General features: G+C 44.6%; 2 protein-coding genes across 3 annotated transcripts in view; both read left to right on the forward strand.

Annotated features, from left to right (window-relative positions):
- Window positions 1–8,595, forward strand: part of hydin (HYDIN axonemal central pair apparatus protein) — a 131,753-nt gene extending 123,158 nt beyond the window's left edge. Inside the window, exons 86-90 of the mRNA XM_061773925.1 lie at window positions 5,825–5,975; window positions 6,047–6,277; window positions 6,355–6,579; window positions 7,511–7,792; window positions 7,890–8,595. Coding sequence (XP_061629909.1) covers window positions 5,825–5,975; window positions 6,047–6,277; window positions 6,355–6,579; window positions 7,511–7,792; window positions 7,890–8,099 — 1,099 coding nt within the window. The 3' untranslated portion in view covers window positions 8,100–8,595. The remainder of the gene's footprint in view (window positions 1–5,824; window positions 5,976–6,046; window positions 6,278–6,354; window positions 6,580–7,510; window positions 7,793–7,889) is intronic.
- Window positions 8,596–11,559: 2,964 nt separating this feature from the next.
- Window positions 11,560–22,423, forward strand: part of necab2 (N-terminal EF-hand calcium binding protein 2) — a 198,834-nt gene continuing 187,970 nt past the window's right edge. For both annotated transcript variants that reach the window (XM_061773637.1, XM_061773638.1), the window contains exon 1: window positions 11,560–11,907. In XM_061773637.1, coding sequence (XP_061629621.1) covers window positions 11,581–11,907 — 327 coding nt within the window. In that variant the 5' untranslated portion in view covers window positions 11,560–11,580. The remainder of the gene's footprint in view (window positions 11,908–22,423) is intronic.

Genomic DNA, 22,423 nt, shown 5'->3' on the forward strand with positions numbered 1-22,423 from the left:
GCGTGGTCTCTTGAAGCATCATGGGAGCGGTGACTCAACGTGACTCGGAGCTGCGCTTCCTATGCATTTGAACAGGAAATATGAAAATTCAGCTATTTTAATGATGAAAGCATTTAATTTATTGGATTGAAAAAGAAAATAGATGTAAAGCGCGGAGCATAGAACTAAAATGGAACAATTTAATGTAATCATAAGGTTTTATTTACTATTCACATGTAGTGGAAAGGAAAGACCACCAGGGGGCAGTGAGGCTCTGCCTCACTTGCCTACCCTGACCGTACATCACTGCTGTGAAGGTGGGCTAAATTTGAAAACAGTCACCTCACTGATGATCAGATGTGTGCATTAGTGGCTGACACGGGAGTGGATGTTGATCCCCGCTCCCTCCCACTCCCACAGAAGTTGAGCCCACTCCCTCCCAATCTCATGTGAGTGTTTAAAAAAATCCTACTCCGTCCCACTCCCACAGAGATTGCTCCCACGCCATCCCACTCCCATTTTACCTCCCCCCCCACCCACCTTTTTTCATTTATTTTATTTATTTATTTATTTTACTCCCAGTCAGTCCTTTTTTACTCCCAGTCAATCCTGCTCTGTCTGCCTTACTCACCATAATAAATACATTGAATTACCTATGCACCAAACAGCAGTTCAGAGTACCCATCCTTTTTGGAGTCCTTGAAGGGGGTGCTGGAGAGCGCCGTGCTGGGGACTCCCTCGTTCTGCTGGGGGACTTCAACGCTCACGTGGGCAATCACAGTGAGACCTGGAAGGGCGTGATTGGGAGGAACGCCCCCGCCCGACCAGAACCCGTGTGGTGTTCTGTTATTGGACTTCTGTGCTTGTCATGGATTGTCCATAACGAACACCATGTTCAGACATAAGGGTCTCCACAGGACACCGCTGCAGTTTGATGATCAACTTTGTGTTTGTGTCATTGGATTTGCGGCCGTATGTCTAAGACACTCGGGTGAAGAGAGGGACGGAACTGTCATTCAATCAACACCCGGTGGTGAGTTGGCTTTGATGGTGAGGGAAGATGCCGGTCCAACCTGGCAGACCCAAACTTATTGTGTGGGTCTGTTGGGAACTTCTGGTATTGCCCTGCCGCCCGTCCTGTGGGAGGTGGGGGGCGTTGAGTCCGAATGGACCATGTTCTGTGCCTCCATAGTTGAGGTGGCTGACCAAAGCTGTGGCCGTAAGGTTGTCGGTGCCTGTCGTGGCAGCAAACCCCGAGGCCGTTGGTCGACACCACCGGTAAGGGATGCTGTCATGCTGAAGAAGGAGTCCTATCGGGCCTTCTTGGCCTGTGGGACTCCGGAGGCAGCTGATGGGTACCGGCTGCGCCGTCAACACTGTTATTGTGGGGATGGTGTGCTGCTGACCTCACGGGACATTGTGAGTCGGTGGGCTGAATACTTCAAAGACATCATCAATTCCAGTGACAAAGCCTTCCATGATGAAGCAGAGTCTGGGGACTCTGAGGTGGGTTCTTCTATTTCTGGGGTTGAGGCCACCGAGGTGGTTAAAATGTTCCTCGGTGACAGGGCGCCAGGGGTGGATGAGATCCATCCTGAATTCCTAAAGGCTCTGGGTGTTGTGGGGCTGTCCTGGTTGACACGCCTCTGTAACACTGTGTGGATATCGGGGACAGTGCTTCTGGATTGACACTGGGGTGTTGGTCCCCCTTTTTAAGAAGGGGGCCCGGAGGCTGTTTTCCAACTATAGGGGGATCACACTCCTCAGGCTTCCTGGTAAGGTCTATTCAGGAGTTCTGGAGAGGAGGGTCTGTCAGGAAGTGGAATCTCAGATTCAGGAGTAGCAGTGTGGTTTTCATCCTGGCCGTGGAAAAGTAGAACAGCTGAACACCTTCAGCAGGGTCCTCGAGAGTGTATGGGAATTCACTCAACCAGTCTATGTGTTTTGTGGATTTGGAGAAGGCGTTCGACCGTGTCCCTTGGGGATTCCTGTGGGGGTGCTCCAGGAGTATGAGGTACCGGACTCCCTGATATGGGCTGTTCGTTCCCTGTACGACCGGGGTCAGAGTTTGGTCCACATTGCCAGCAGTAAGTCGGATTTGTTTCCAGTGAGAGTTAGACTACGCCAAGGCTACCGTTTGTCACCGATTCTGTTCATTACCTTTATGGACAGAATTTCTGGGTGCAGGGGGGTCTTGAAGGGGTCAGTATCACGTTGCCGCTTTTTGTCGATGATGTGGTTCTGATGGCTTCATCAAGCCGTGATCGTCAACCCGAGCTGGAATGGTTTGCATCCGGGTGTGAAACAGGTGGAATGAAAATCAGCACCTCCAAATATGAGGCTATGCTCCTCAGTCGGAAAAGGGTGGAGTGCCGTTTTCGGATCATGGAGGGGATCCTAACTCAAGTGGAGGAGTTCACATGTCTTGGGGTCTTGTTTATGAGTGAGGGAAGAATGGAGGGTAGGTTGACAGGCGGATTGGTGCAGCATCTGCAGTGATACGGACTTTGTATTACTCTGTCGTGGTGAAGAAGGAGCTGAGCCGAAAGGCAAAGCTCTCGATTTACCGGTCGATCTACGTTCCTACCTTCACCTGTGGTCACAAGCTTTGGGTCGTGACTAAAAGCATAAGATCGCGGATCCAAGCGTCCGAAATGAATTTCCTCCGCAGGGTGGCTCACTCTATCTTAGAGATAGAGTGAGCAGCTCAGTCATCCGAGAGTGGCTCAGAGTCGGTGGTCCTCCATATATTGAAGATCCAATTGAGGTGGCTCGGGCATCTGGTCTGGATACCTCCCGGACGCTTCCCTTGTGAGGTGTTCTGGGCATGTCCCACCTTAAGGAGGCCTAGTGGACAACCAGGACATGCTGGACAGACTACGTATCTCGGCTGGCCTGGGAACGCCTTGGCATCCCCCCAAAAGAGCTGGATGATGTGACTGGGGAGAGGAAAGTCTGGGCTTCCCGGCTTAAGTTGATGCCCCTGCGGCGTGATCTCGGATAAGCGGAGGAAAATGGATGGATGGGTGGATATTTACAGTAAACATGCTATATATGCATAGCTTCAAGTAGAAATTCTCCCCAAAATTTAAATGCCTGCTTTCTGAAAAAGAAATACATGCAAGAAAACCCTTTCTCACACAGATACACTCCAAAAAGCACTCCTTTGAATTTATATAATTCCAACATGTTCCTTGGTTGCACATGATTATAATGTGTTAAACTTACAGAAATTATTTTTGAGGAAAAGAGGGGGAAATTACCTCTGTTTACCATATTTTAATCACGTGCAAGAAAAAATTAAGTACTTGTTTCAGTGTCGGTAATGTAGATTGACTGCTTGCAGTGTGTTTTGTTATGAGATGGTTTGAAATGTGATGGTTTTATGCATTCATTGCATTTGACCACATATCACATACTGGAGCTTGGAATCTTACTCTTACCCAGATTTTATGGAGTTAGAGTCATATTTTATTCATCACTGGTTGCACCATTCATTTATTGCTGCGTAGTCTGGGTTTCATTGGCACTCCTGCAGAAGCCACAGTTGTTCATGTAGCGCTGCCTTCGTTTGGACAAAGAAACCAGGACAAGCAGTGAGCGATCAAAAAACTCTTTATTTCAAAACAATTGATTAGTGTTGGGCATAATCACGCCAAAACAAGATTAAACTGGTACTGTACTTAATATAATAATATTAAAAATATGTGTTCCCCTGCCAGCACGGTGTTCGACTGGTTAGCACATCTGCCTCACAGTTCTGGGGACTGGGGTTCAAATCCCGGGCCCGCCTGTGTGGAGTTTGCATGTTCTCCCCGTGCCTGGGTGGGTTTTCTCCGGGCACTCCGATTTCCTCCCACATCCCCAAAAAACCATGCGTGGTAGGTTGATTGAGGACTCTAAATTGCCCATAGGTGTGAATATGAGTGCGAATGGTTGTTTGTTTCTATGTGCCCTGCGATTGGCTGGTGAGCGGTTCAGGATGTACACCGCCTCCCGCCCGACGATAGCTGGGATTGGCTCCAGCAGCCCGCGACCCTGGTGAGGATAAGCGGTAAAGAAAATGGATTGATGGATGTATGTGTTGGCCCTTGTTTTAACGGAAAAGGTTACATACATACATAAGGAACATCTTTACATTTAATGACTTCTTTATCATTTTACAAAACAACCTCAGATTTCTAAAGAAAATTCTGCTTCAGTTTGTCATCGATGTGTGCATAATAACTGATCACAGTGACTATATTTTAAGGGACAAAACTATAAATCACAGGTATTTGGAACTGAAAAATATAGTATTCATTCACCATTCTCTGAACCGCTTTTCCTCACAAGGGTCCTGGCTGGCACTTTAATATTAAATAAATTTATGAAGACCAAGGAATTATTACCATTGCATTTTCTACTTGAGCATAATAATTGTCTAAATTGTCCTTCGACCCCACCACCACAATGTCCTATGTATTTTTTCACTTTCAAATTCACATCCTGCATGGCAGATTGTACCCCCTCGTGTCCCGGTTTTGTTTGACACCTCTGATGTAGCGTAATATAGTTTACAAAACTACTTGTAAACCTCAAATCGTTAAGTATAAATACTTATATTAAAATACAGTATTTCCTTGAGTACATGTGACTTTTGGCCAGGATGATAAAACATTGCCATTCGATTGCCGAATGTTTGTTGTCACACTTTTTTTCTTCTGGCTTCCACATCACCATAATTAAGATTTAAAATGACATGAAACTGGTGAAATTGTTTAATTTGCAAAAAAGAGTCTTTAACTTCTCTGTCTGTCTGCCAGCCTCTCTTTCTGTATATCTGCTGCAGCTTGCTGTATGTTCGCCCCTTCTCTCTTCATTCACAACATGAAAATGTAAAGTCAGTTAATGGCAAGACAAGGCTTTGAAATCACGGATTTCATTAGTACAAAACATTTTACAGGCTCCCGTCACTGATGGTGTAGTGGTTCACTCGCCTGACTTTGGTGCAGGCAACGTGGGTTCAGTTCCCACTCAGTGACGGTGTGAATGTGAGTGCGAATGGTTGTCCGTGTCTATATGTGCCCTGTGACTGACTGGCGACCAATTCAGGGTGTAGTCCGCCTTTCGCCCGAAGTCCGCTGGGATAGGCTCCAGCGTCCCGCGACCCTAACCAGGATAAGCGGTGTTGAAAATGGATGGATGGATTTTACAGGCTAAGCGTGATGCTAACATAGATGTCTGCCGAGTGTCCTATAATCCCCCCCCCCACTGTTTTTTGGGTGCGTTTAGGAAACGGTCCAGTAGCCACATAATATTTTCAGCGTTGCAACAATCTTTTTTGTAGTTTTGTGGTTAATTTTGCACTAAACTTTGTCAGGGATTGCACAAACATTCCATCCTACGTGTGCATTTGACTGAGCCACAGAAGGCAGCCTCAACTGTGGTAGCATATGTGGTATGGCATATGTGCGCCGCAGATCAGCGACGGGCACGTCTCCCAAGGATTCAAATAAATACCCGTCAGATATCAGAACACTTGAAGGGAATTGATGACAGGGTTTTGTTTTTGTTTTGTAGAATTGATGAATAAAGAACTGAGCTCCAGGCAAAAGGGCACTTTTCTCATCCAGGGCAAAATGGCTAATGCCGTAGCACCACAAAGGGTCTATATGTGGACACCTCTGGTCTTTACCCAAAGTCTTCTAAGTGGTGCCATAACTTTGGCCTTGGTGGAACAAAATATTTTGTATGTGTTGCAATAACATGGATGTCTGAAAATAATACACAGACCTATTGTTGTAGAATCACACTTACTGTATGGTGATGCACACTGCAGTCACAACTGTTTATTTGTGTCCAGGTTCCTTGTTATAATAGAGTTTCTGAGACCTGAAAATCCGGATACTACGGTATCGCTGAAGGGGCGTGAGTACATTGATGTCCCTGCTCTATCTAAGAAGGACTACAAGATTCATTTTTACACATTCAGAGAGGGCCAGTACAATGCTAAGGTTTGAACACAAACATATAATTGAGTTTTGATATAGATATATTTGTGAGTAACACCATTCTCTCTTTTTAGGTGACATTTCTAAATGAGGCGTCGGGGGAGTACTTGTTCTATATCATTAACTTCAAGGTTACCAGTCCGGTAGACTTGTCCACTGTAGAACTGGTGTCAAATGTCCGTGAAAAGACTTCGGCCACCATAGAAGTGGAGAACCCCTTGAACACGCCAATCTGCCTCACTGTGGACTGTAAATCTCCTGACATCAGTGCTCCAAGCTTGCACACCGTGCCAGGAATGTCAAAGGTCAAATATTGCACAGGTCATTTCCACATGCTTTGGTGTTACCCGACAAACTCTTTTGATGTGTGCTCTCTCATTAGGGTGCTCTGACGTTTGACTATCAGCCCCTCCGTGTCGGCGAGACGACCTCCCGGCTGTCTCTTTTTTGTAGTGAACTCGGTTACTTCCACTATGGTCTTCTTCTCCGAGCTCTCCCTCAACCACCAGAGAAGACCATTCGATTCAGCGCTTCTCTGGGGACAAACCACAGTATTGCTGTTAAGTTTCTCAACTTCTCCCACTTCAAAACTGAATACGCTTGCAAGGTAGGAAGGACAGTGTGGTGTTGAAATGAAAAGGGTACATATAGGTTGACGTTTGTATACAACTAGTTCCTAGGTCTCTCTCGAGTGCAACCTCAGCCATCATTGTGACATTCATCCATCCATCCATTTTCTGAGCCGCTTCTCCACACTAGGGTCACGGACATCCTAACCAGTCGTTCACCGTGCTGCCATTGTGACATTCAAAATAATAATATTTTGTTATGTTACCTGCCTTTTTCTGAAAGTGTATTTTTCAGCGAATCGTTCTGACTAGTGAGAGTGTCTTCACAGTTCATCTTATTGAACTGATGAGGCTTGCTCGGACGATAGGTGAAACGTCTTCTAAGACAACCAGAATAGTCTAGTTGCGATTGATTAAATCCCCTGAGAATGATTTGGCACAGATTAATTAGAACATTCACAGGCACCTAAAGATAAGCAGAACTGCATGTAGTTTTGCGCAGATTAGCGTGAGCTGACAGCATTAGCTTCTGATAAGCAGCACATACTTGATTGCTCGCCTTACACGATCAGGATTTGTGGGGAAGATCCCCGATCAGCGAGTTTTAAAAAACAATAACCGATCACCGATCGAAATAGGGAGTGTAGTGTACTATTGATCCTTATTGTATGTTAATTCAAGCCTGAGAACAGATCCCTCCGATGCCTTTAAGAGCTGCACTACCCCGGTTGTATCGTGCGCTCCATGCACAAGCAAGGGATGGTGCTCGCGTGGGTTCCAGCCTTGGGCTAGATCATGCAGAATGGCCACCAGTTGCACTTGTCACAGACATGTAGAGACACCTGGGAACTGCTTTCAATTGTAAAAAAAAAAAAAGAAAAGAAAAAAGGCATAGCATGTCTACTTTAAGGAATTTTATCTACAGCATCTTTTGTTTCTCTGTCCCATTTTGCCCTCCCCCAACTGCAGACTGACTGCCCAGCCTTCATTGTAAACAAGACTGTGGCTGCTTTGCCAGGTAACCAGACAGGGTCTCAAGTCAGTGTGGAGGTTTGTTTCGAGCCTTATCAGCTTGGAGAGGTGAAAGGCCAGCTCCACTTGTCTTCTGGAATTGGGGGTGAATACGTCTTTCTGTTACATGGGGTCGCCCTCCCTTCCAAAACACAAGGCCCGTTCAACATTAGGACTGGCCGAAGCATCTCTATCCCCTTTAAGAATGTGTTCCTGCAGACCACAGTCTTTTCTTTTCAGGTATTGTGTATGACTTGACGAGCAAGTAACTCCAGCCTGTACAAAATATGTCCATTGTTGTGAAACGTATGTAACTAAACAGTAATCTGTCTCGCAGGTGGACAATCCCTGTTTTACAGTCAAAGCAGCTGACACCATCCTCTCTAAAAAAACACAACCCATCCAGATGTACTTTGTGGCCCCGGAAGGAGGCTCGCCAGGGCCATGTATTGGCAAATTGACCATCTCCAACCAGTGCACAGAGGGACAAAGTAAAGCCTGCTCTTGGATTTACTACTTGAGAGGCAACCTGCTAGAGTCATCCTAGTCCAAAAATTGATTGAATTAGCAAAACATATTGAAACATTGCTTCATAATGTTGTGTTTTACTGTCCAAAAATATATTTATTCTCACGTTTATAACAGTAAACTGTCCCCGACCTCCGGTCGACATACCGGTACCAGTCCATGGGACATTTGGTACTAGGCCACACAGAGAGAGACTTAAGAAAAAATAAATAAATTGATATATCAGAGTCTGAAATAATAAATAGTTTTAGTCTGTGGAAAGCTTCTTCAGAAAGGTAAAAAGGTCAAATAATGAGAAAGAAGAACAGCCTATAACATCCAAGAAAAGGAAAGCTGTATTTGACATACTATCAACATCCATCAAGAAGCAACCTGCATTGGCACTCGCCGTCATGACTAATGACCACACGGGGGCACTCGCGTCTTATGATTCCACTAAAGACTCCTCTCAGTGACCAAAGGCCCATTTCTTTAGCTGTAGTTTTGTTGGTCGCTATTAAACTTGTATTACTGTGTTGCCTTTTAATTCTTCGCACATGTTTCAAAGAAGATGCAGTTGATAGTTGTTAGTTCCTTAAAGTAGATTGGTTGGAAAGTCACCAAAAACAGGCGCTGCTGTTGCTTCAACTCACTCAAGGTGGGTAAGACAATTATTCGTAGGGGGAATCTACTGCGTGTCAATACTTTACCCTTTGTGTTATCATCGTGTGCTGGGACACTAAAGCTGGTATATACCAGTGGCAGGCCGTGCCTTATACGTGCGCCTTCATGGGGACTTACCGTACTTGACGGAATCTACCACTTAATACTAACTAACACTATGTGGAAACCATCAATGCTATACAAAATTGTACAGTGACACATACATGCATTACAGAATAGATATTTATCGAATAACAGGACACAAACATAACACATTTAAATAGAATACATCATACTCAGCTTAGACGCTAATTATAGAATATGTCAATGTATACCGATTGCTACATGTCTTTTGCTAGTCGAACTTTGCTTGAAAAACCAGATGATGGAAAATTGCTGATGCCGGAGGTCCTTTACTCTGGCCCTGTGAGGACGAATTTAAAATCTGATTGTTTAGAGAAACAGTCCCATTGTTAATATACTGTAGTTGAAGTTATTTGGGCCAGCAATAGAGATTCTGAAGGCCCTGGGAAGATTAGATTAACGTGGCAACACAGGCTGGAATCTGTTTGGACAACAAAAAAATGTAATAGAAGCAATGAAGATGAGCAAAATGCTACGAGGAAGACTAGAATTAATACAATCTCAAGGAAGAAATATAATCTTGGTTGTAAATGCAGGTCAGCGCTTCTGAATGTGTTTAGGCCAGCAGAGTTTTTGCTGGCCCTGACCGCTCACCCCTGGTGACCATAAAGATAGAGCATGCAGTTTTCAAACTGCTAGCAAAATTTGAATGTAGCCTCACTTCACTTCTCCACTTGCATCTCTGCCCAAAGAAACGCCCCCAGCTCACTATGTTACCGTGCACGGCAGCTACATTGACAGCGCGGCATATTCATGACGGTGTATTGCCAAGTATGAAATGTTCCCGGTTCGATGTTTCTATTTTTGGGAATGTACAATAAATTAAAAGAATAGAATAGAGGTGATTGACGTAACTTAACTGACGACCTGGTGAGAATGGTGACATGACATCCACGGTGGTTTTACAAGTCCTGCGGTTGTCCTTGTATAGGACACCTCCATTAGATATCTTTACCATTGATTTGTCTTGAGAGCTGTCCAATTCTATTTTTTTTTGTTAACTTTTGCTGCTCACCGGAGCTAAATAATCTGGCCAAGAAAATATAATAGTCTCATTTGCGAGGGGCTGCGTGTGGAGGCGAGTCCGACTATATCGAGTCGGAACTTCTCGACCTCACACACCAGCTCGGGCTCCTTCCCTGCCAGGGAGGTGACATTCCACGTCCCTAGAGCCAGCTTCTGTAGCCGGGGATCGGATCGCCAAGGTCCCCGCCTTCGGCCACCGCCCAGCTCACACTGCACCCGACCCCTATGGCCCCTCCCACAGGTGGTGAGCCCATGGGAAGGGGGACCCACGTTACCCTTTCGGGCTGTGCCTGGCCGGGCCCCATGGGTGCAGGGCCGCCCACCAGGCGCTTGCCTTCGAGCCCCACCACCAGGCCTGGCTCCAGTGGGGGGCCCCGGTGGCCCGCGTCCGGGCAAGGGAAAACGAAGTCCATTGTTTGTCGTCATCATTAGGGGTCTTTGAGCTGTGCTTTGTCTGGTCCCTCACCTAGGACCTGTTTGTCATGGGTGACCCTGCCAGGGGCATAAAGCCCCAGACAACTTAGCTCCTAGGATCACTGGGACACACAAACCCCTCCACCACGACAAGGTGACGGCTCAAGGAGGGGTGACATTGGCTATTAAAATTAAATTAGCGGAAACAAAAAATGAGGCCAGAGCGGAATGATTTTTCAAAAGATAATTTGAATACTATTCTACTGTCCCGTCATACAGTGCTTTTTACGGAGCCCCCCTGGTGCCAAGGTATGAGAAAAATAAAATTCATTGATAATCTGTTCCCTCAATTTAGTAAACCGTACCCTCAGTTTAGTAATCCGTACCCTCAATTTAGTACTGTGTTTAGGAAACACGCAAGCTAATTGTAGCCAGTCCTGCTAGTACTGCTATATAATGAGCAACCCCCTCGAACTACAGCAATATTGCCTTTCAGTTGAAAAAATGGGATGTAGGATATATCACGACATGACAATTTATACACAGAATTCACACGAGTAAGAATATAACATACAAATACAATTTACTTCACTTGACAGATATACGTGCGTATACGGAGCCCCAGACATTTGCTAAACTGAGGGAACGGATTACTAAATTGAGGGTACAGTTTACTAAACTGAGGGTACAGATTACTAAACTGAGGGTACAGTTTACTAAATTGAGGGTACAGTTTACTAAACTGAGGGAACGGATTACTAAACTGAGGGAACAGATTATCAATGAATTTTATTTTTCCCATACCTTGGCACCAGGGGGGCTCCGTAGCTTTTGACCCCCCACTCCAAAAAAAAAACGGATTTTTTTTTTTTTAAACCGCGAAGTATACTTTGAGTCAAGTGATAGATAATAAGGCGTAGAGCACCATTAAAATGCAGTATTCATGTAACTTGAATTTACCAATGTAGTTTGGAACAATTGAAGATGTTTTGCATGTGGAAAAGTGTGAGGTTCAGTTCTAAAAGTCACAGGGAGAAACCAACATGGAACGAATCATGGGTCCAATGATCGGCATTGTCTTCCTTATTGTAGACTAAAGTGTAAATGGTGTATTGTTTATGGCAAACTTAATGGCACTAAAGTGAAAACAGTAAATAGAGTGGGTGTGTTTTAGGGTGGGGTTGTGATGTAACCGGGAATGGAGGCGGGGGAGGAGGGGGGCGGGGGTTTATTCTCCCCCATAGAGCGCAGCATGAGCGCTCCCGAGCAAAAGGATGTGTGAGCAGGCAGCGCGCTACTGTAGGGACGGAGTCCACAAACTGCTGAACAAAGAACAAGCCAAACTTCGAGCCCAAGAAAGCCGCGAACACACCAAGCCCGTAGCCGGTCAGGACAGCGAGTCCGAAACGGCAGCTCAGTCGGGAAACAGCGGCGCCCAGCCCGGTGGAATTGACGGGCTCGTCCGCTGGATCGTCACCAAAATGAGCGACAACAAGAACATCTCCAGCCGAGAGTACGCCACCAGCAAGGAGGAGGTGGCAGTGGCTCAAGAGCAGTTCTTCGCCCCGGAACCGCGGAGAGGCATCTCCGTCATTCTGGATGTGAGTACAGTGCACGGAGCTGGAACAACGCATCCAGCCGCCAGTGCGCATTTAACGCGCATTTACTGGTGCACTGGAATTGAGAGCAGAGCCTAACAGCGTCGAAATACACATTTGTAAAATATGGTTTTGGCAAACTGTAGAATATGGAAGCCATTTCAGCATTTATTTGATATATTCTGATATATTTGATATCTTCTGATACCCAGTTTAAGGTCCATGCACTAGTACGATCTTTGTCATCACTAATAGCCGATTCAGTGCCCTAAGAGTAGAACGACTCTATGCGCACTAACACTCCAAAAAAGAATTATTAAATGAACACGTTTTTTCCCCCTTTGTACCATAAAGAAACAAATCATCTAACTTCAACCTGTCTTTATCATGTTATTTGAACAGACTACAGTGTAGAGGTGCAACACGATTTTATCATTTTTATTCAGTTACTCTCGCTTGCTTTCAATTCAACATGTTTGTACTTAATGAAGTCAAATGAAATCTAATTTAGTTTACATTGGTGAAAGATGTTCGTAAAATAAAAGTCAAGCTTCTTGTACAAACAACCATACAACCTAAGGACAATTTAAAGAGCCTTCAATTACCCTAACATGCATGCTTTTGCAATGTGCGAGTTTAACACGGAGAAAACCCATGCAAGTGTGTGGAGGACATGCAAACTCCACACAGGAACGCTGGAGACCAGATATAAACCCACGATCTCTGAACTGTGAGTCGGTCGTGCTAACCAGCCAGCCAGCTGAACTACATTAAACAGAAGAAAATAATTAAAGTCGGTGAAGAGTCCCTGTTCCCGCTTCTCCCAAATTTGCATCTGGTCAAAGATGTGAGCATGTGCAGTAGCTGAGCATACAGGTAGCGGAGTCATTGGATTGACATTCTGAAATCTTTAACCTGAATTTTCTGGAAATCATGTTCAGCAAACAAAATCAAATCATTTCATGAAAGCAAACATAGTTAAAACAATTCAAAAATATTGGTACTCCCGACAACCCCAATTCCAATGAAGTTGGGACGTTGGGACAAATAAAAACAGAATACAATGATTTCCAAATCATGTTCAACCTATATTTAATTGAATACACTACAAAGACAAGATATTTAATGTTCAAACTGGTAACTTGATTGTTTCTAGCAAATAATCAGTAACTTTGAATTTTATGGCTGCAACACGTTCCCAAAAAGCTGTGTTACATCACCTTTTCTTTTAACAGCATTCAATAAATGTTTGGGAACTGAGGACACTAATTGTTGAAGCTTTGTAGGTGGAATTCTTTCCCATTCTTGCTTGATGTACAGCTTTAGCTGTTCAACAGTCCGGGGTCTCCGTTGTCGTATTTTACGCTTCATAATGCGCCACACATTTTCAATGGGAGACAGGTCTGGACTGCAGGCAGGCCAGTCTAGTACCCGCACTCTTTTACTACAAAGCCACGCTGTTGTAACATGTGCAGAATGGTTTGGCATTGTCTTGCTGAAATAAGCAAGGGTGTCCATGAAAAACACATTGCTTCGATGGCAGCATATGTTTCTCCAAAACCTGTATGCACCTTTCAGCAATAATGGTGGCTTCACAGATGTGTAAGTTACCCATGCCATTGGCACTAACACAGCTCCATACCATCACAGATGCTGCCTTTTGATCTTTGCGTCCATAACAGTTATTTTCCTCTTAGGCCCGGAGGACACGATGTCCACAATTTCCAAAAATAATTTGAAATGTGAACTCGTCGAACCACGGAACACTTTTCCACTTTTGTCCAGTCCATCTTAGATGAGCTTGGGCCCAGAGAAGCCGGCGGCGTTTCTGGGTGTTGTTGATAAATGGCTTTTGCATTGCATAGTAGAGTTTCAAGTTGCATTTACGGATGTAGCGCCGAACTGTATTTACTAACATTGGTTTTCTGAAGTGTTCCTGAGCCCTTGTGGTGATATCCTTTAAACATTGATGTCAGTTTTTGATGCAGTGCTGCCTGAGGGGTTGAAGGTCTTGGGCATTCAATGTTGGTTTTTTGGCCTTGCCGCTGACATGCAGTGATTTCTCCAGATTCTCTGAACCTTTTGATGATATTATGGACCGTAAATGATGAAATCCCAAAATTCCTTGCAATTGTACATTGAGGAACATTGTCCTTAAACTGTTCAACTATTTTCTCACGCACTTGTTCACAAAGAGGTGAATCTTGCCCCATCTTTGCCTGTGAATGACTGAGCAATTCAGGGAAGCTCCTTTTATACCCGATCATGGCACCCACCTGTTCCCAATTAGCCTGTTCACCTGTGGGATGTTCCAAACAGGTGTTTGATGAGCATTCCTCAACTTTCTCCTACGCAGGCACGGGGAGAACATGCAAACTCCACACAGGCAGGGCCGGGGATTGAACCCCAGTCCTCAGAACTGTGACGCTGACGCTCTAACCAGTCAGTCACCGTGCCGCCTAAGGGAAAAGTCATGCATCATAATGATTAAAAAAATGACTTCGCAACTGAATTCCCACAACCTGTCTGCTAGAAGAAGAAGAAGAATCACCTTTTATTGCCATGAACATGCATGCATGCACACGAAATTTGTTCTCTGCATTTAACCAATCACAGTGAACACATACACATGTTAGTGGAACACACTGGAGCAGGGGGCAGCTGAAGCACCCGGGGAGCATTTCGGGGTATCAGTGTCTTGCTCAAGGACGCTAGCAGTGTTTACAACCGTAACTCAGACATTTGAATTGCCAAGTACTTTTTTTTGTCGCAGTTTACAGCACAATTCTTATAAGTATTATTTCACCCCCCAAAATTGAGGAAGTTCACCATTGGTAGGGTAGTGGTTTACATGTCCAAATTTAGAGCAGCTGGCATGGGAGGTTGACAGGATGAGCAGGATAACCTGTTTACATTTGGGGGATTGTTCAATATGCAATAAAAAAACTGTATTTACGGTGGAACAAAATGGTTGACTCTCAAAATGAGATCCAGAGCCTAAATTAGACGAAATCATCAATGATTTATTACATCTTATTCAGATTTCCCCAGAAGTTTAAGTTGCATTTCAAGCTTCTATTACAATTAATCTGCTTTACTCAGACTGATCAGTTGATAACCTTTGCATGGCCAGCCTGCCATCAGCACTTAACTCATGTTGACATTTTCCCCTACTCCTACCCTCGTATCTGCTTGAACTTTCAAATGATTTAGTTGTACTATTGAACCCAGTGTTATTGGTGAGAAATCCACTCTAAAGGTGTTTGACAGCACTTAGTGTGTTTGTGTGTGTGTGTGTGTGCCTGCATGTGTGTGTGTGTCAGAGAGAGAGAGAGAGAGAGAGAGAGAGAGAGAGAGAGAAAGCCTGTGAACCTGAAGGCTAGATTCTATTCATTAAAAGCCTCCCTGCTTGCCTGTTTCTCAGCACACCTTCCTCATTTTTTTCATTTCTTAACCAGCTACAACCCCAATTCCAATGAAGTTGGGATGTTGTCCATCCATCCATGATCCATCTATCCATCCATCCATTTTCTGAACCGCTTCTCCTCACTAGGGTCGCGGGCCTATCCCAGCTATCATCGGGCAGGAGGCGGGGTACACCCTGAATTGGTTGCCAGCCAATTGCAGGGCACATATAAACAAACAACCGATCGCACTCACATTCACACCACAGTCTTCAATTACCCTACCATGCATGTTTTTGGGATGTGGGAGGAAACCAGAGTGCCCGGAGAACACCCACACAGGCACAGGGAGAACATGCAAACTCCACACAGGCGGGGCCGGGGTTTAAACCCCGGTCCTCAGAACAGTGAGGCAGACGCTCTAACCAGTCGCCCGCCGTTGGGACGTAAACATAAACATAAATAAAAACAGAATAAAATTTGCAAATCATGTGCAACTTATATTTAATTGAATGCAGTACAAATAGGCGGCACGGTGGACGACTGGTTAGAGCGTCAGCCTCACAGTTGTGTGGAGTTTGCATGTTCTCCCCGTGCCTGCGTGGGTTTTCTCCGGGCACTCCAGTTTCCTCCCACATCCCAAAAACATGCATGAATTGGAGACTCTAAATTGCCCGTAGGTGTGACTGTGAGTGTGAATGGTTGTTTGTTTCTATGTGCCCTGCGATTGGCTGGCAACCAGTTCAGAGTGTACCCCGCCTCCTGCCCGATGACAGCTGGGATAGGCTTCAGCTCACCCGCGACCCTAGTGAGGAGAAGCAGCTCAGAAAATGGATAGATGGACAGTACAAATACAAGATATTTAATGTTCAAACGGATAAACTTGAATTTTATGGCTGCAACACGTTCCAGAAAAGCTGTGACAGGGTCATGTTTACCACTGTGTTACATCACCTTTTCTTTTAACAACATTCAATAAATGTTTGGGAACTGAGTACACTAATTGTTAAAGGTTTGTAGGTGGAATTCTTTCCCATTATTGCTTGATGTACAGCTTCAGCAACAGCCCGGGGTCTCGGTTGTCGTATTTTACGCTTCATAATATCCATCCATCCATTTTCTGAGCCGCTTCTCCTCACTAGGGTCGCGGGCGTGCTGGAGCTGTCATCGGGCAGGAGGCGGGGTACACCCTGAACTGGTTGCCAGCCAATCGCAGGGCACATCGAAACAAACAACCATTTGCACTCACAGTCATGCCTACGGGCAATTTAGAGTCTCCAATTAATGCATGTTTTTGGGATGTGGGAGGAAACCGGAGTGCCCGGAGAAAACCCACGCAGGCACGGGGAGAACATGCAAACTCCACACAGGCGGGGCCGGGGATAGAACCCGGGTCCTCAGAACTGTGAGGCTGACGCTCTAACCACTCGGCCACCGTGCCGCCTGCTTCATAATACGCCACACATTTTCAATGGGAGACAGGTCTGGACTGCAGGCAGGCCAGTCTAGTACCCGCACTCTTTTACTATGAAGCCATGCTGTTGTAAAACGTGCAGAATGTGGTTTGGCATTGTCTTGCTGAAATAAGCAAGACGTTGCTTGGATGGCAGCATATGTTTCTCCAAAACCTGCATATACCTTTCAGCATTAATGGTGCCTTCACAGATGTGTAAGTTGGCACTAACACAGCCCCATAACTTTGTGTCCATAACAGTCAGGATGGTTCTTTTCCTCTGTGGCCCAGAGGACACGACGTCCACAATTTCCTAAAACAATTTGAAATGTGGACTCGTCGGACCACGGAACACTTTTCCACTTTGCCTCAGTCCATCTTAGATGAGCTCGGGCCCAGAGAAGCCGGTGGCGTTTCTGGGTGTTGTTGATAAATGGCTTTTGCTTTTGCATAGTAGAGTTTCAAGTTGCACTTACGAATGTAGCGCCAAACTGTATTTACTGACATTGGTTTTCCGAAGTGTTCCTGAGCCCATGTGGTGATATCCTTTACACATTGATGTCGGTTTTTGATGCATCCCTCCGCCTGAGTCATCGAAGGTCACGGGCATTCAATGTTGGTTTTCGACCTTGCCCCTTACATGCAGTGATTTCTCCAGTCCCTGAACCATTTGATAATATTATGGACCGTAGATGATGAAATCCCTAAATTCCTTGCAATTGTACGTTGAGGAACATTGTCCTTAAACTGTTCGACTATTTTCTCATGCACTTGTTCACAAAGAGGTGAACCTCGCCCCATCTTTGCTTGTGAATGACTGAACCATTCAGGGAAGCTCCTTTATACCCAATCATGGCACCCACCTGTTCCCAATTAGCCTGTTCACCTGTGGGATGTTCCAAACAGGTGTTTGATGAGCATTCCTCAACTTTCTCAGTCTTCTTTGCCACCTGTCCCAGCTTTTTTGGAACGTGTTGCAGCCATAAAATTCTAAGTTCATGATTATTTGCTAAAAACAATAAAGTTTATCAGTTTGAACATTAAATATCTTGTCTTTGTAGTGTATTCAATTAAATATAGGTTGAACATGATTTGCAATCATTGCATTCTGTTTTTATTTATGTTTAACACAACGTCCCAACTTCATTGGAATTGGGGTTGTACTATTAAAACGTATGTCATCCCTCATTACCTTTTTGTTTTTATGGTAACTGCAACTTGGGAAAAGGGACAAGTTGACAACATCTTAAGGCCAACTTTATCTAGGAAAAAGTGGCATCCTCAATACAGTAATTTACAGCAGTGATTTTACACCATACAGTATACCACCTCAAAAAAATACTTGGCTCTCCAAGTACCACCATAATGACCAAGATTAAAATACATGTAAGTAAGTAAGTGTTCATCAAAACAGAGTCAGAGGTTTCATTCCTAAAAAGTACTGCATATTTAATATTTTTGTTAGCCACATTATGCACAGTTGGAACACTGTGCTTGAGAAAAGGAACATAAAAAAGAATGTGTTGTACTTAAAAGTTAAAAGTTAAATACAATAGAATTGTACTTAACATAGAGTATGTCCTGTTGTGGGTTTTAAAAAAAAATGTTGAAGCCACTTTAACATTATGTACAATAAGAACATTTCATTCTGTGATTCTTTCACGTGTGGCACGGTGGACAAACATCAGCCCATCTGCCTCACAGTTGTGACAACCCTGGTTCAAATCCAGCCTCGCCTGTGTGGAGTTTGCATTGTCTCCCTGTGGGTGCGTGGGGTTTTTCACGGTACTCCCGTTTCCTCCTAAAAAACATGCATGATTGTTTGTTTATATGTGGCCTGCGATTGGCTGGCGACCAGTTCAGGGTGTAACTGGATCTTCTTGCCGGAAGATCGCTGGGATAGGCTCCAGCACGTCCGCGACCCTAGTAAGGGTGAGCGATATGGAAAATGAATGAATGGATTCTTTCATGTATCACTAGAGGGAAGTGTATCTCTTGCAAATGCTGATCATGACCCGCCTGTCTTTCCTTCTTCCTCTGCACTTTTACTTTTATGTCTAGACAAGAGATTAGATTTGACAGTCTTTATTTGGATCTACGCCCTATCAAAACTGTGTGCTGTTGTAATCTGCGGCGTGAAGAGTCCTTTCACTTGATTGAAAGAGTCGCCCTGCTCCCCAGCATACTTCCACTTAGTTTCCTTGTGAGGCAATTTATACAGAGGAGGCAAACATTTTGAAAGGTCAGGGGGAAGCCTGCCATAATAATTTACCATACACAAAAATGCCCACATTGTTTTCCAATGGGGAGTGTCCTTCAGCTCCGACCCTTCGTTCGACCTCAATCTGAAGGGGGCTACGATTATTGCAACCCTACAGACATATTTTTATAATACTATAGCCTACTCTATTTGAGAAGCTCTGAATCACAGTAATCATCATGTTAAACTAACAGCAAATATGACCAGCTCCCAGAGGTGGGTAGCGTAACCTAATATTGTACTCGAGTAAGTGTACTGTTACTTTAGAATAATATAACTCAAGTAAAAGTAAAAAGTAGTCATCCAAATAATTAAAGTACTTCAGCAAAAGTAAGAAAATATTTAGTGAAAAAAATACTGAGTACTGAGTACTGAGAATGAGTGATGAACTTCTGATTATTTATTTTTTAAGCAGATCATGAATGTCAAATAGAATAAAATTTCTACAACTCAACGGATTTATTTTTGTTTCTTTTTTAGATAAACAAACAACGGAAATAAACTTGAATGTGACTGACTTGGACATGACGTTTAACTTGCTGCCTTCTTGGGCAGGTCACTGTTGCAAAAGAGATGTTTTTTTTTAACTGGTCTTTTACCGGGTTAAATAAGGTTTAAATAAAATAAATAAAAACAAATCTGGTTGCATAATGATGTACTCCCTCTTATATCTGGCATGTGGCTGTCTTCAGAAGTAACAGATCACATTTAAACTCATGTTAGATGGGAGTGCACTCACACCTGCCACCATTTAAATTTTTCAGTGAAAAAACAACAACATGCATAGTGCCTTACAGAAACATTGTTTGCTTTATCCACTAAAATGACTGAATGAAGAAGCTGTTTGCTGACCAGACTTATTAATAAAGTTTGTGTGTGTATGTGTGTAGGAAAAAGCTGCATTGTTTACTGATACTTGTGACCATAAAATAGTGCTACTGTTGCCATATGCACATCCAAAACAACAGCAAGAACATCTGTAACTTACCGCGAGGTATTTTCTGAAGTTAGAAGTGGGCTGACGTATCCAAGTTTGAGCAGTGACAAAACTACGCTGCATGTTAAACCTGTTCCTTTTCATAGTCTGTAATGTAAACACGTCATGCGCGGGTGTTACGACTCCCTTTGATTGGCCTGCAAAGCCCGGTAGAAGACTTTATGTGGGGAACGTGACTTTCTTGTCATTTTAATGGTGAACTTGAGACAAACATCACTGTGGTAATCACGGTGGATTAAAGCAACGGCACTCGATGCGGAAGTTGAAAATGAAATTCTAAAAGTAAATTGCGAACGCAATTATTGATAAATTAAAGTAATGAACGGCATGTACATGTATTGTAATGGAATAAAAGTACAATTTCTTCTTAAAATAAATACTCGAATAAAACTAAAAGTATGCTTAATTAAAACTACTCTGACAAGTACATTCATCCATCCATTTTCTGTACCGCTTATCCTCACTTGGGTCGCGGGCGTGCTGGAGCCTGTCCCAGTTATCTTCGGGCGAGAGGCCGGGCACAGCCTGAACTGGTTGCCTGCCAATCGCAGGACACATATAAAATAAACATTCACACTCACATTCACACCTACGGGCAATTTAGAGTCTTCAGTTAACCTACCTTGCATTTTTTTGGGATGTGGGAGGAAACCGGAGAAAACCCACGCAAGCACGGGGAGAACATGCGAACTCCACAAGGCAAAGCCGGGATCAGAATCAGAATCAGAATCATCTTTATTTGGCAAGTATGTCCAAAACACACAAGGAATTTGTCTCCGGTAGTTGGAGCCGCTCTAGTACAACAGTCAATTTACAGAACACTTTGGAGACATAAAGACATTGACAAAAAACAATTGAAAAGATGCAGAGTCCTCGAGCACTTAGAGCAGTTCGAATGACTAATATTGCAATAGTCCGGTGCAATGACCATTGTGCAAAGGGCGCTGAGACTTCAAGGAGTGTATGCGGTTTAAAGTGACGAGTAGTGCGATAATCTGGGACAATGTTGGTTGTGTTACAGATACTGTAACAATGTTGGTTGTGTTACAGATACTCCTCAATCAGTGAGCAAATGGAGCAGATGCTACTCTGGCATGAGTGGCCAGTATATGCAAATAGTGCAGCATGGCGAGACAACTACAGTGAGTGCACGAGTAATACATAATTGGCCCCACAGAAATGTGACAACGAACTCAAGTCAAAAAATTGCCAGCTTGTTGTAATGGAATTATAGGTTAGGTGTTTAAGAAGTTGATCGCAAGAGGGAAGAAGCTGTTGGAATGTCTACTAGTTCTAGTTTGCATTGATCGGTAGCGCCTACCTGAGGGAAGGAGCTGGTGTGGAGGGTCCGAGAGGATTTTGCACGCTCTTGTCTTAGTTCTGGCAGCGTGCAAGTCCTCAAGGGTGGGTAGGGGGGTACCGACAATCCTTTCAGCAGTTTTGATTGTCCGTTGCAGTCGGAGTTTGTCCTTTTTTTGTAGCAGCACCAAACCAGACTGTGATGGAAGAACACAGGACTGATTCGATGACCGCTGTGTAGAACTGTCTCAGCAGCTCCGGTGGCAGGCCGTGCTTCCTCAGAAGCCGCAGGAAGTACATCCTCTGCTGGGCCTTTTTGAGGACGGAGTTGATGTTGGTCGCCTACTTCAGGTCCTGAGAGATTGTAATTCCCAGGAACTTGAAGATCTCGACGGTTGACACAAGGCAGCTGGACAACGTGAAGGTCAGCTGTGGCGAAGGATGCCTCCTGAAGTCCACGATCATGTCTACAGTCATGAGCGTGTTCAGCTCCAGGTTGTGTTGGCTGCACCACAGCTCCAGCCGCTCCGCTTCCTGTCGATATGCAGACTCGTCACCATCCTTGATGAGGCCGATGACAGTGGTGTCATCTGCAAACTTCAGGAGTTTGACAGTCTGGTTCGCTGAGGTGCAGTCGTTCGTGTAGAGAGAGAAGAGCAGCGGAGAGAGGACACAACCTTGGGGCGCCCCAGTGCTGATGCTGCGTGTGGATGAGGTGGCCTCCCCCAGCCTGACCTGCTGTGTCCTGCCCGTCAGAAAGCTGTAAATCCACTGGCAGATGGCAGGTGAGACGCTGAGCTGGAGAAGCTTGGATGAAAGGAGTTCAGGGATGATGGTGTTGAACGCTGAGCTGAAGTCCACGAACAGGATACTCGCGTAGGTCCCTGCACTGTCCACAGATGTCAAAGCGACAGGCCTGTAGTCGTTCAGGGACTGGAATGATGGTGGAGCGTTTGAAACAGCATGGACTTCGCACATTTCCAGAAATCTATTGATTCCTGTTCATGGATGGTTAACGAAGAAGTCAGAGGTGTGATTGTGGTCGCGGGAGCGGCCGGGTGGGTGTGTGGTGTGAAACGGTCCTTTTCAAATCTGCAGTAGAAGGT

This window comes from Phyllopteryx taeniolatus, chromosome 5 (genome assembly GCF_024500385.1).
Source record: "Phyllopteryx taeniolatus isolate TA_2022b chromosome 5, UOR_Ptae_1.2, whole genome shotgun sequence".
NCBI classification, from domain to species: domain Eukaryota; kingdom Metazoa; phylum Chordata; class Actinopteri; order Syngnathiformes; family Syngnathidae; genus Phyllopteryx; species Phyllopteryx taeniolatus.